The sequence below is a fragment of the Chanodichthys erythropterus genome, chromosome 7 (genome assembly GCF_024489055.1).
Source record: "Chanodichthys erythropterus isolate Z2021 chromosome 7, ASM2448905v1, whole genome shotgun sequence".
In the NCBI taxonomy this organism is placed as follows: domain Eukaryota; kingdom Metazoa; phylum Chordata; class Actinopteri; order Cypriniformes; family Xenocyprididae; genus Chanodichthys; species Chanodichthys erythropterus.
In genome coordinates, this window is record NC_090227.1 from 38,316,798 (window position 1) to 38,330,379 (window position 13,582).

The 13,582-nt window shown below is 35.0% G+C and overlaps 1 protein-coding gene across 3 annotated transcripts in view; it reads right to left on the minus strand.

Moving 5' to 3' along the window:
* Positions 1 to 13,582, minus strand: part of sema4ba (sema domain, immunoglobulin domain (Ig), transmembrane domain (TM) and short cytoplasmic domain, (semaphorin) 4Ba) — a 96,439-nt gene that overhangs the window by 14,920 nt on the left and 67,937 nt on the right. For all 3 annotated transcript variants that reach the window (XM_067390479.1, XM_067390478.1, XM_067390477.1), the window contains exons 3-8: positions 9,869 to 10,029; positions 8,933 to 8,995; positions 6,060 to 6,158; positions 5,297 to 5,408; positions 4,305 to 4,421; positions 3,074 to 3,231 (exon numbers count right to left, since the gene is read on the minus strand). In XM_067390479.1, the coding sequence (XP_067246580.1) occupies positions 3,074 to 3,231; positions 4,305 to 4,421; positions 5,297 to 5,408; positions 6,060 to 6,158; positions 8,933 to 8,995; positions 9,869 to 10,029 (710 nt within the window). The remainder of the gene's footprint in view (positions 1 to 3,073; positions 3,232 to 4,304; positions 4,422 to 5,296; positions 5,409 to 6,059; positions 6,159 to 8,932; positions 8,996 to 9,868; positions 10,030 to 13,582) is intronic.

A 13,582-nucleotide genomic window follows, 5' to 3' on the forward strand; every position in this document is an offset into this window, starting at 1 on the left:
CTAATTTTGGCAAATGTAAATGCAAAGGCCCTTTCACACCAAAAGTGAAATGATACAAGAGAAGAAAGAAACACTCTTACTTAAGCAATAAAAACATTAAAAAAATGAAACAAATGTGATGTTTAAAGTCATTTTTGCCTATAGTTTTGGTTGAACTGGATCATCAAAAGTCAGCAGCAAAGAGGTTGGTTTATAAAGTGAGATTAAATACATAAAGTATATTTGTGTAATTTAAAATATTTAATTATCGCAGGTTTGCAATTGATAGTTTTTATTCATTTTGAGGAATACTGAATATGTTTTTGTGCAAGTGAGATGAGTAAATGCTCACATTTAGTAAATAACTACAATAACCATCATGTTCACACACAAAACCCCTGTAATCATTTCCGATTTTTTCAACATGAGGACAGGAGAGCAGACAGTCAAAACATGGGAAAATAATATATATATATATTAGTATGCATATATAAATATATACATATTTAGGGTATTTCTACAATGGCAGAAGTGGTAGCTGAAAAGTGCACCTTTAAAAACTTAAAGGAGGAACTGAACTGCCATATACACAGAAGCTTCCACATACTGTATGCCATTCATTTCAATTTTGAAATCAAAGGATTATTACAGCTTCTGCTCATTGTCATTCTGAGTGTAAATGATATGGTACGCTTTCAAACCCAAACCCCAGGCGCAATTCAGAAAGAATCTTAAAACAATAAGGAATTGTTGCAGTACGTAAATGGATAGTTTGACACGCATCACAGTTTCCACTGGAATTTGACACAGTCATCGGTGCAAGAGTGCACCAATATCCATATTATAGTTACACTTGATTGGAGGTGAGTTAGGAGTCAAAAAGAAAAGAAACAGTGCAGTGCAACTGAAATCATTCTCAGACTTTAAAAGCAAGACGAGAAGGCAAATGAATCTTGCAGATGTTGCACTCCGCTCATGCACCGTTCAGAACAGACAGGGTCAGTGCTTTAACCCAACTGGCAACGTAGAGACTCTCTTAAGATTCAGATCACTCCTTGTGTGCAAATGCACTGATTTGAGATGAAGACCATAAGCAAAGGAAATAAAATTAAATTTCAGTCAAAGATGCAATAGGAAAGGGCCCATGCATCGGCCCGTGAGCTTGGCTTTGTTGCGTGTCACATCACAGAATGCACAACAATTAAGTCTACTAATGGGCTTTGCAGGAGTCATTACATTGGTTTACTATATGAGAGGAGATAAGGTACAATACCAAGAAAATGAAGCTCATAAACATAATCATTGCATTCCCTTCCTCATGACTGGACTGCAGTGGATCTGGCAGGAGGAATATGGGGCATGCTAAAAAGGGAACCTGGGATAATGTTTAAGGTACTGGATGCCAATAAGCAGGACACATTCCCCTGGCATGGCAACCATTTAACTGTCAGGAGGCATTTCATGCAGCCTGTGTGATAATCCATATTACAAGGCAGGAAGACAGGAGTGTGTGAACCTTCTATTGGCTGTCACTTGGTAAATTAGCTGGTGTGAAAACAGAAACCTTTAGATAATTATTCTTAGTGAAGCTGGTTTGAAAAGCCTATTTGAATGAGCTACATGACAATCGCTGAATGTTTCTATTCACCGCTGTCATCACTGCGTTTGAAAATACCAAGGGTCAAAGTTAGCATAGCACCATTAGCCCCGGCTTGGTAAATGCAATAACTTAACTATGAATGAATCAGTGGTTTGAATGAATCTATCGAGTCAATTATTCAACTGCTCACTCATGAACAGAGTCACTTATTTTATCCCTGAATGAATCAGTAGTTTGAACAAATTGCCAGTGATTCAATGGTTTTTACAAAAATAGAGTCACTAATTATTCAGCGGTTTGAACAAATTGGTTGATTCAGTGATTCAATGACTCACTCAAAAAAGAGAGTCACCTGAATAATTAAGTGTTGTGAACAAATTGTTTCAGTGAATGATTTAATGACTTGCTAATAAAGAGTGGTTTGAATGAATCTACTGAGTCAATGATTCAACTGCTCACTAATGTTAGAGTCACTTGTTTTATCCCTGAATAAATCAGTAGTTTGAGCAAATTGGTTGAGTCAATGATTCAATGTTTTTTACATAAATAGAGTCACTAATTAATCAGTGGTTTGAACAAATTGGTTGAGTCAATGATTCAATGTTTTTTTACATAAATAGAGTCACTAATTAATCAGTGGTTTGAACAAACTGGTTGAGTCAATGATTCAAAGACTCACTTCACCCGAATAATTAAGTGTTGTGAACAAATTGTTTAAATGAATGATTCAATGACTGTCTCATAAAGACATTGTTATCACTGCTTAGTCTGTCTGAAACAAACAAACAAACAAACAAACAAACAAACAAACAAACAAACAAACAAGTAGAATGATACAAACAGTGAAAACACCCATTGCTGTTGGACTAATATATATTATATTAATTATATATTAGCTCTTTTCCCTCTTTATTCTCTATTGAAGAGTTTAGGACTGTGCACATATGATACCATCAGCCAATTAGTCACATAGCATTTATGGCTCTGGTGATTGGCTCAATAATAACTGGAAGCACCCATAGGATAGCTTTCTACAGGTATTATATTCCTCTGTGGAAAGAACAGTGAGGAATGAGTGTTTTGTGTGTGTGTGCAATGCGCATTTTCAGCTGCCCCTCAACTCGACAGATGAATGCTAATATTTGCTGAGCGGTGATAAGAATTAGAGGCGGACCAAGTAAAGTGAGAGCTCTACATTGAGGAATGTGTCTTTGAAACACAAACCTCCTAATCTCTCTGAAAGGCAGTGGACCTCTCTCACCTCAGTGTGACAAATGAAGCGATCACACGGCCATGTGAGCACACACACACACTATGTCCTATATATGTGCACTAATATTAACATGCACAAACATACTGCCATGTATTTACACTTCACTGGGGGGGTGTATAAATGTTGTGTGTGTACATGTATGTAGTTGGATTATTGCTGTAGGGAAAATGGCCCACATCCAACTCCCTTCGACATTGTGTTTACACCGAAGTGTCCCTCACCTTACACACGCGAGCGATGCGTGACACAATGGTGTTGTCAAAGAAATCGAACTCCTTTCCCGCTTCACTGAAGAAGAAGTAAATCTTATCATCATCGCCGACTGTGTTGCCTTTGGGCAAACTCTCCTGAATGTAGGCTGAGCCCACAAAAGCAGGGTCTGTGGGAGAAATAAAAACAAGTGTCAATCTACACCATAGACACTTAGACAGTACACCGAGATGGCAGCGTTTGTAAGTAATGTGGACTTTATGTCACAAATATAGCCTCTGGTCCACCTGAAACCCTTTTTACATGACCATTTTTACAATAGAAGATCTTTTGTTACACAATTAAAGTGCTCAGGATCGATTTTGCAAATGCGTCTTTCATCAACTTTGCCACTTATGGCAAATTATTAAGCGATTATTCAGTACTCTTTAGTAAAGTGAGAAGGGGTTGACTGTGTAAACTGACACTAAATTGATTTGTTTTGTTCTCTGTAGTCTTGCTTTATATGAATAACTCTCTGCAGTGCCAAAACGGCCTCTTAATGGTAACATCAGGGGGATTAAGTCCCTAAAGAAAACAGAATGGGGGAATTGTGCCGTTTATAGAACCATTTACTTGCATGCTGTTTGCGTTATTGTAGTGCCTGAGTCACATAAAGAGATACAATTCTGTCATCAATATTCAATATCGGATGAAAAACTTCAACATAAAAACTAGAAATGATGAAAATTAGAAGCATTGCATTCTAAATGAAATAAATAAGTTCAAGTACTAAAATTAGTTAAAAAAATATTTGATTCATAGTTAATGAATATATAAAAATAAAAGCTAATTCGGTATATAAATAATACTAAATAGCATGGACTGTCAATGGAGGGACAGAAATCTCTCAGATTTCGATAAAAATATCTTAATTTGTGTGTCGAAGATGAACAAACTTTTTTAGTAAGACATGAGTAAATAATGACAATTTTCATTTTTGGATGAACTATTCCTTTTAATGTACCAGGTAAAAAGCACTGAAAAAAAGTTATTCCATTTAATTAAGTGTATTTTGTATCACTTTTCACAATAAATATTGTTCCTAATCAGTTTTACTGTGAATATAAATGACAAAGGTGAGGGAAAAAAGCGTCTAGTTAAACTGAATTGCAGGAGGTTAGTGATTAATACGCTGGTTTTTATGCTCATATACTGTGCACAACTGTTAGTGAATCTGCTCTATTAAAAGCAGGCTCTTACCTTGAAGCCAGTTCAGTGAGTTTTCAGTCTTTAAGGCTGTGCCCTGGCCAAGGCTTTTGTAAATGATGGGTTCGTTTCCTTGGAAGTTACTGACTGTGCCAGCATACAGCTCTCCATCTGTAAAACCATCATTCAAACCAACAGATATTAATAAAGCAAATCGGGATATGGTGTCACATACATACTGTACATTTTGTAGCACATATATGTAAGCCTCCAGATTTTTGTAACTACTGTGTACTTTGTATGCATAGGTCACACATGTGCATTTAATTTTTTTGCAGTAATTAGTTTATTCGCAAGGTCGCAACCGTGGTACAAAGTAGTCAAAGAAAAGCAGCAACAGAACAGACCGGAACACATGCAAGCTTTAGCGACAATATTTGCCTACGTAGACGAGAGATTGTGAGATGAGGTTAGAAAGTACCCTCATTTGTACAACTCCAGCATGAAATACAAGTATATTTACATGGGTTGTAGAGAGATTGCTCAAGTGCATGCGTTGAACGCCTGTGTAAGCGTACGAGTCAAGTGAAATATACTTTGCAAGGCTGTGCATTCAAGGCTGTGCAAAAGTATAGCCACCCAGGGCTTAAGTTGCTAGTGCACCTTTTGAGGCCAGGGTAGTTAGGTTTACCAGCACAGCTCCCACTATCTGACCTCTGTTACATATTGTATCGGCATAAGCTATAAAAAAATTTACTTAGACCATAATATGTATGCACATACAATGAGCAATTTAGCACACAGCATTGTTTTTGGATATTCCTTCGCAAAATACATGTCATAAAAGCTGTTTTTTGTTTTGTATCTTTAGGGTCGGTGTTAAAAATGAAGTCCTAAGTGAACCAGGACTAAATGCATCATTTTCTTTTTTGTTCCAGACCAAAAAATTCAATCGAACTGAACTACAAGTGTGAACACACCCTTACTGAAGTTTTATACAGTGATGCCAATATACTGAACGTTACACAACTTTTTGTAGCACGTACCAGCCATGATGGCCGTGGACTTGTATTCAGGGTTGAAAGGGCACCGGCTTCGACCATCTTCGGTGACTATTTCGCCCACTTCACTGCGCACCAGGGAAAAATCAGACGTGTTCTGGAGGGAAGAAGACACAGGGACATTCTTGTAAAGACAGCAAGCACTGTCTCTTGTATCGACTCTCCTGAACGCTTGCTGCCTGTGTAGATCTAAACAAGGACCTTATTTTGCTGAACAGAACGTCATGTTATTGCGATAAGTCTGGGGAGATAGTAAGAACAGAGTGAACACACGCAAGGGATGATGTGTGTACTGTCGACTGTGTGTGGGCCAAGGATACTGATAAAAAGGATGTTTGGAAGGAGTTGCGGCCTGATGCACACTGATTCTTTCTCGTATGTGTCTTTATAGGGGCATAAATCTGCAAACCATTTCAGGGGACAGCTGTCACAGAATCAGCTTGTCTATGCAAAGAACATTATCCTTAAGCTTCGATCTTAGTGGTCTGTGTCGACCCCTCAAGTGCACAGACCAATCCAGGAATAGTCTCCAGAGTGAGGGGTCTAAGTAAAGTGCAGGGCAATAATAATTTCTCATCCGAACGGCATTTACCCTCGGGGAAAGCGGAAGAGTGCATTTCTGAGGACATTTTGATTGACTGAGTAAATTACATGGATAATTAATTCCTCCCCTGCAGCCTGTTAAAAGCATGGATGGAGGTGGTGAAATCCTGCAGCAGAACAGAACAAAATGAAACGCAGTACTTACGATGTATGCGCAGATAGGGCTGAAAGCATACGTTCCGCACACGTACAGGTGAGTGCTGTTCACACGCAGTAAAATCTTGATGTAATTGAAGCAGTCAGTCTGGAATGAGAAAGAGAAAACAAAAGGAAATACATTAGAGAGGGAGAGACAGACAATGATTTAAGACATGGATGTGACAGTTACTAAAGTGCTGGGCATTGATACACCCGTTAGATCATTTAAATACCTTAACTTTTTGATACCAAGGAGCCCAAAATATGACAATCCCTTTGCAAGGGACCCTCTTCTTAAAATAAAAGGCAGCTATATATTGCAATGAATATATAGACTTATTTGTACTGTTTGTGGAAAAATAGTACTACTCTGTAATATAGTAAATACAAATACTAAATGTTTTTTAAATTAATTTAACTTTTTGTTTCTATTATTTAAAAAAAAACAAACAAAAAAAAAAAACGCACAGGCAAGGAACCACTATCCAGAAAGATATAACACAAATATACAAATTGTTCTTTAAAACCTTCTGGTGGTCTTTGGTCATTTTTGAACGAACACACACACACACACACACACACACACACACACACACACACACACACACACACATGTTTGTTTTTGTGAATTGTGGGGACTTTCCATAGACTTCAATGCATTTTACACTGAACAAACTGTACATTCTATCCCCCTACCCTGCCCCTACCCCTAAACCTAACCCTCACAGGAAACTGTGCAAACTTTTACTTTTTCACAAAAACTCATTCTATATGATTTATAAACCCATTTACATTGTGGGGACCGCTGGCTGGTCCCCACGATGTAGGTGAACTCAGGTTTATATTACATCATGGGGACATTTGGTCCCCACAATGTAATATAAACAAAAGCACACACACACACACACACACACACACACACACACACACACACACACACACACACACACACACACACACACACACACACACACACACACACACAGAAATCATGGACAGGATTCAAAAAGGTTAAATGGTCCTGAAAAAAATAGTCACACTTGTGCTCCTCACGGTCAAAAATGGCCGCATTGGAAATGAATAGGAGACAAATTTAATTTAGTGAAAACTTTTGGTACTGCGGCCAAACAAAATCTTACTGAAAGCTCATTTTTTGAGATATCAAGCTCAAATTTGGAACACAACTTGTTTAGATTTATGGCTTTGATTTTCTTGCAGTTATAGAGTAAAACGTGTCTTTGCAAATATATATTTCATATAAAAACTGAAAATAGTATTTTTGTGCATTTTTCATAACAATAGTACAATTCTGTAACATTTTTTAAGTTAACTTTTTAAACTTTTTTTTCACTTCAGCAATAATTTGCCAAATGTCGTCTTTGAAAAGAGATCAAAATGAAGTCCAAAGTATTCAAAATTTATGACAGTTTAAGTTGGAAATTTCATTTTCAGGTCTATACTCAAAAAGTGAATACATTTATTATAACTACAGCATTAATATAATTTAGTACTATAAAATCCCCTAAAAATACATTATATTAAATAAAAAAACATTATCAAACTAAAATATAGTACATTCATTTCATTGAAAAAAAAAAAAAAAAAAAAAAAAAAAAATCTGTCATTTTTGATCGCCATGTGAAGAACACCAGAGGGCTCAAGTTTTTGAAGGTTGCAACATAAGCCACAAATCTATATGCAAATTTGATTTTATGTATTTCTTACTTGTAAAAACTTAACTATTAAAAATAATCACAATTAATATCATGATTTCTGACAAGTTTTTATAAAACAGAATGGCAGTAAACAATTATTATATCATATTTTAATAATAATTATTAATTATGTTAATACAATATTGACTTTTTATATTTTTAATACTTTTTCCACTGTTTCTTTTCTTTGTTTCTTTTTAAATAAAGTGTGGAGGGTAGACAGATGATGACAGAATTTTTTGTTTAAATCAAATGATTTCAGGAAGCTGTGATTCAATTGAACTGATCAAATTTAGATGTACTGTATATGTATGATTTCTGTCCCAGTGTTTAATGGGTTAGTTCACCCAAAAATGAAAATTCTTTTATCATTTACTCACCCTCATGTCATTCCAAACCTTTAAGACTTTTCTTTCTTTCCATACAATAGAAGTCAATAGGTTCCAATGCTGTTTGATTCCCAAAATTCTTCAAAATATCTGCTGTTGTGTCCCACAAACATTAAACAGGTTTGGAATGGCATGAGGGTGTGTAATTGATGACCGATTGATTTTTCATTTTTGGGTTAAGACTATTTATTTTTCACTTTATGATAGTCATCCAAAGTAGTTTTCAAAGATTTTTTTTCAAAAAAAAAAAAAAAAATCACAAACAGTTTGAACGTTATATAAATGTGCATGTAAGCACCAGGCTGTGTGCACACACGTTGCTTGGCTGGGCCTCAGAATTTGTTTTCACATCACTAGGTTTGATCTAAATCCTCTGTAATAGTCTGGGAGAGTTTTCTGGCAGCTGCGTGTCATCGGTCTCAAGAAACAGCAGTTATTACTGTGTCTTCATCAGGGTCCCAACATCCATCCAAACCTGGCTCCCAAGACAAATCAATCTGGCAGCAAATTAGGCATGCGGATTATTAATCTAATAACAGCCCTTATGCAGTGTCAAGCTTTCAGGGAAATTACAGTGTGGACGTGTCAAGGCAATAACGGGTACTACAAACAGAAAGTGGTGCGACGGACAGTTTCTCATATTCAAATTTTGCCCAATCCTATTGCACATATCTACATTAGAGGCCTACTTCTTCCTTGAGTTATATGAATCCACATGAAACGGCAAATATACAGACATCTCTCCACTTGGTTTGATGAATATTTCATTCACTTACCTGTAAGTCTTTCCCTTTGAAACTGCACTCGTCTCTCTTTCTCTGAGGTGTGCTCCATGTTAACTGAAAAAGTGAAAGATGACTGAGATGAGCATTTACAGTAACATCATGCATTAACAAGCACATTTACATTGAGTGGGCCTACAGTGAGTCACCTTGGCTGTAACGTAATGCAGTCTAGCCTTTCTGTTATGTTCACAATGAATCAAGGAACACAGAATATTTGCAGTGAACTGTGAAGGTCTATTTATGAATTAAAAAGTTAATTTGTTGCAAAGTATAATGCCAAAATACAATAGGGGGAAGTGGGACATCTGGTAAAGTAGGACACTTGCATCGAATGAAAACTAAAGCTTCAAAAAGGACACAAAAACCCAATAAAAGTAGAAGTGATCCTTATGACTTTTGCACTACATTTCAAGTCTTCTGAAATCAGTGGTTCCAAACCTGTATGAGTTTCTTTCTTCTGTTGAACACAAAAGAAGATATTTTAAAGAATGTGGGTAGACAGACGGTACCCATAGTAGGAGAAAATAATACTATGGAAGTCAATGGGTGCCGTCAACTGTCTGGTTATCAACATTCTTCAAAATATCTTCTTTTGTGTTCAGCAGAAGAAAGAAACTCATACAGGTTTGGAACCACTTGAGGGTGAGTAAGTAATGACAAAATTGTCATTTTTGGGTGAACTATTTCTTTAAGTCATTGATAATCATTGAAAAAACAGTATGACATTGATGTAGCCATTTGGATATATTAAAAAAAATAAAAATACCAATGACAAATTATCAGAAAGTGACCCACCTGCTGTGTGTGTGCTTAGATCCAACATTTATGATATTCTACTCTCATTTGGACCAACTTACTAATGCCCATATTACAGACTGATGCACAAATGCTTATAAATTCTCCAAAATCAAACACAGACATACTCACATTACGCTGCAGCTGCGTTCTGCTGATATCGCTGATATTGAGTGCGAAGAGAGTCTCTCGAGCGCCAACGTACAGCATGTTATCCTCTTTACTGAGGAGCAGAGAGGTGTAATTGAAGACTCCATCGGGTGAAAATCTCTTGGCCGACCTCTCGTTTGCATCTATGAGTAGATATGGAAAAAAGAGAGGGGAGAGGGTGGAATGTCAGCAAAACCCAGCCAATAAGATTTACTACTGGAAATATGATAAATGTGCAAAAGTCAGATATGTGATTGTGCTTTTCAACTGGTTTTACTTCAGGACAGACATTTTTCACTCAGAAATTGCTAGTACATTTCACAAATGGCAAGTAACACATTGAAGAGAAAGACTGAAATGGTATTTTCTTGTGAAAAGTACTCCAATAATCTTTGTTTTATTTACAACTGTGAAAAATCAATTGTAATTTTAACTGTAAAAGTAAAAAATTTGGTCAAAAAATTGGAAAGTTCCTGTATAACATATGGAGAAAAACTGTAATAGATCTAATTTTACATTTTGTGTAATTTTACAGTAAAATACTTTTAAGCCGTAAAATGGCATTCCCAGAATTCCCTGTGTGACACTTCACATTTTGATGGATATTTATGTACATTAGTAAAATATATTTTATTAACTTGTTTATCCTCCTTGCCAGCAAACCAATATTTTATGTATTCTAGGTCATATTTTCTTTTACTTGAATGAGTGTATTTGTTTTGTTATTATACATTTTTTTTTTATTTATTGTATTTATTTATTTTATATCTTATTCATTTCTTTTGTTTATTTATTTATTATTATTTTATATTTTTATTTTATTTTATATATTTATTTATTTATTTTATATCTTATTCATTTCTTTTGTTTATTTATATATACATACATTTGTTTATTACTATTATTTTATATATTTTATATTTTATTTTCATTTTATACATTTATTTATTTATTCATTTATTATCTTATTCATTTATTTTGTTTTTATATATTTATTGTTTTTATTTATTTTGTATTTTCCCCCTCCTAAACAAACCTTAAATTCACCTTTGGTCCATGACCTGAGAACCACTGCTTCAGTGTATTAGACAATAATGTCAAGTGTTTTCTATTGGCTGGCAGTGGAAAATCTAAAACCTGTTGCAACAGCAAGTGTCTGAATCACTGATGAATGAGCATTTGTGTGTGGTCACATACGGCTCAGAGACAGATGTTCATCTCTTAATCAAAGATACTGCACTGCATCATTATCATGGCAGCTCCTGCAGGCTGTTTCTTTGTTTCCATGACAACGTCATCAATAAGAAGTAGTATCTCTCCTACCAGTAGGGGGTGTTTGCTAAGAGGGTGAGGGCCACTGTGATTGGCTAAAATCCCCTTCAGAATGCTAAATCATACTTTTTGCATGGCCTTTTATGACTTCAGACAAGCCACTCGAGAATTTGGTGGTGATTCAGAATGTGTGCAAAATGAAATGTGTTGAAATAGTCTTTCATCTCGTCTCTCCATAGGCTGGCAAAACCAAGCAGAGCTCTCATGCTACAATTACATCATTCCAAGATACCAGCTCCACAGGTCTTAAAACGCATGTCGAATCAATGTCAACAGGCTGTAAATACAACCTTCATCACTATATGGCAGATGACTCAGTGTTCTCCTCATCTGTCATTGGCTTAATGGTCGACTCACACTTGTCTTTCAGTCCAACATACACAGAAAGGAGAGCCAAAAAAAAAAAAAAAAAAAAAAAAACTGTTAAGCTTAAACGTGCTTTCATTTTTTTCCTGTGTAAAATACTTCTACCTATTCCAGTTTAATATGCAGAGATGAGATGAGGAAAACTGTACGGAGAAAAAAAAAGTAATGTTTTAAATTTTTGAAGAGAAACAAAACAGAATGCAGGAGTACTGAGGAAAATTTTCAAATACTTACTAATATGCAGAGAAATAACAAAACAAAACAAAACAAAACAAAACAAAAACAAAACAAAATGCAGGATTACTGAGGAAAATTGTTTTGAAAAAAATTAACTTTTTCCATGTCAAATACTTACTAATATGCAGAGAAATAAAATAAAATAAATACATAAAAACAAAATTCAGGAGAACTGAGGAAAACTGTTAGAAAACAACATGCAAAGAAATACAATAAAATAATATATATAATATATAATAATAATAATAATATATATATATATATATATATATATATATATATATATATATATATATATATATATATATATATATATATATATATATATATATAAATAAAATCTGTTTGAAAAACACCTTTGTTAGCCTTTGTCTGAAGTACAGGTTGTTGATTTCATTTTAGATTTTGGTAAAAAACTAAGCAAGCAGAAGCTTAGTGCTCACCGATATCATATAAAATACAAGGTCAGTAGATATAAATGCTGAAGCCTTCATGGCATACAAACTGTGCTATTGATTTACTTGATTTAAAGAATCCTAGCAAGCCATCCACTCCTGGTAGGTCTTACTTAGAGAGCATGTAATCATTACACTGAATACGCTCCCGTGGGTGACTTTGAGCTGAGGTAAGACTCTAAAAGCGGCCATGTCTCTGGGAGCTGCTGCAGAAGGTCTGCGCTCACTTCCTGAGTCCCGGGGGAGACAATGCGGTAATAATAGGGCATCAGCCCTCAACCAGGAGGGCTTATTACCACTGCTAAACCACATGAGGGGATCAACACGGCACATTAGTGGCACGCTACTGGGGTCTCTGTCTCTGTGTGTCTCATATTTCCCCTCTCTCTGATTACAGGCTGAAACAGGGCACCACTCAACACTGGCAGCGTTCATTTCAGATGGTTTGGGGAGAAATTTAATGGCGATTTAGTGAGACAAGGACAAAGGGCAATAGCTGCAACCAAACAGGGCTTAAGTGGGATTTGTGCAGACAGAAACCGTTCCCCCAATTATTCTCCAGAGTGGCACAGCTGTAACGCTTCTCCCTGCAGCTCACACAATGAGCCAAATAATTGGGCCCCATTAGGGAAAAATCACACATGTGAATGTTTTACTGAACACTTCACTGCAAAATCAACATGATGACAGTGAGTTGTGTTTCAACTATTAAGTATTACTTAACAGTATATTGTAAAAGGAAAAAAAAAAAATTCAAAACAAAGATTATTGGAGTGCGTTTTACAAGAAAATATTTCAGTCTTTTAATACTATGTGTTACTTGCCATTTCTTTGAAATTATTTGTGAAATTTAAGAATTTCTGAGTAAAAATTGTTTCAAAATAAATACTACACCAATTGTTTTCAGTGTATATATATATATATATATATATATTATATATATATATATATATATATATATATATATATATATATATATATATATATATATATATATATATATATATATATATATATATATATATATATATATATATATATATATATATATATACACACACACACACACACACACACACTTACTAGGAAATCACATATTAATACCTTAATATTAGTGCCGTCAAATCGATTAATCACGATTAATCCCATCTAACATAAAAGATTTTAATATATGTGAGTGCGTGTAAACTTTTTTTTTCAAAACAAAGATTATTGGAGTGTTTACAACAAAATATTTCAGTCTTTCTACTTCAACATTTCCTGTTAAATTCTGTGTTATTTGCCATTTTTTTGTAATTATTTGTAA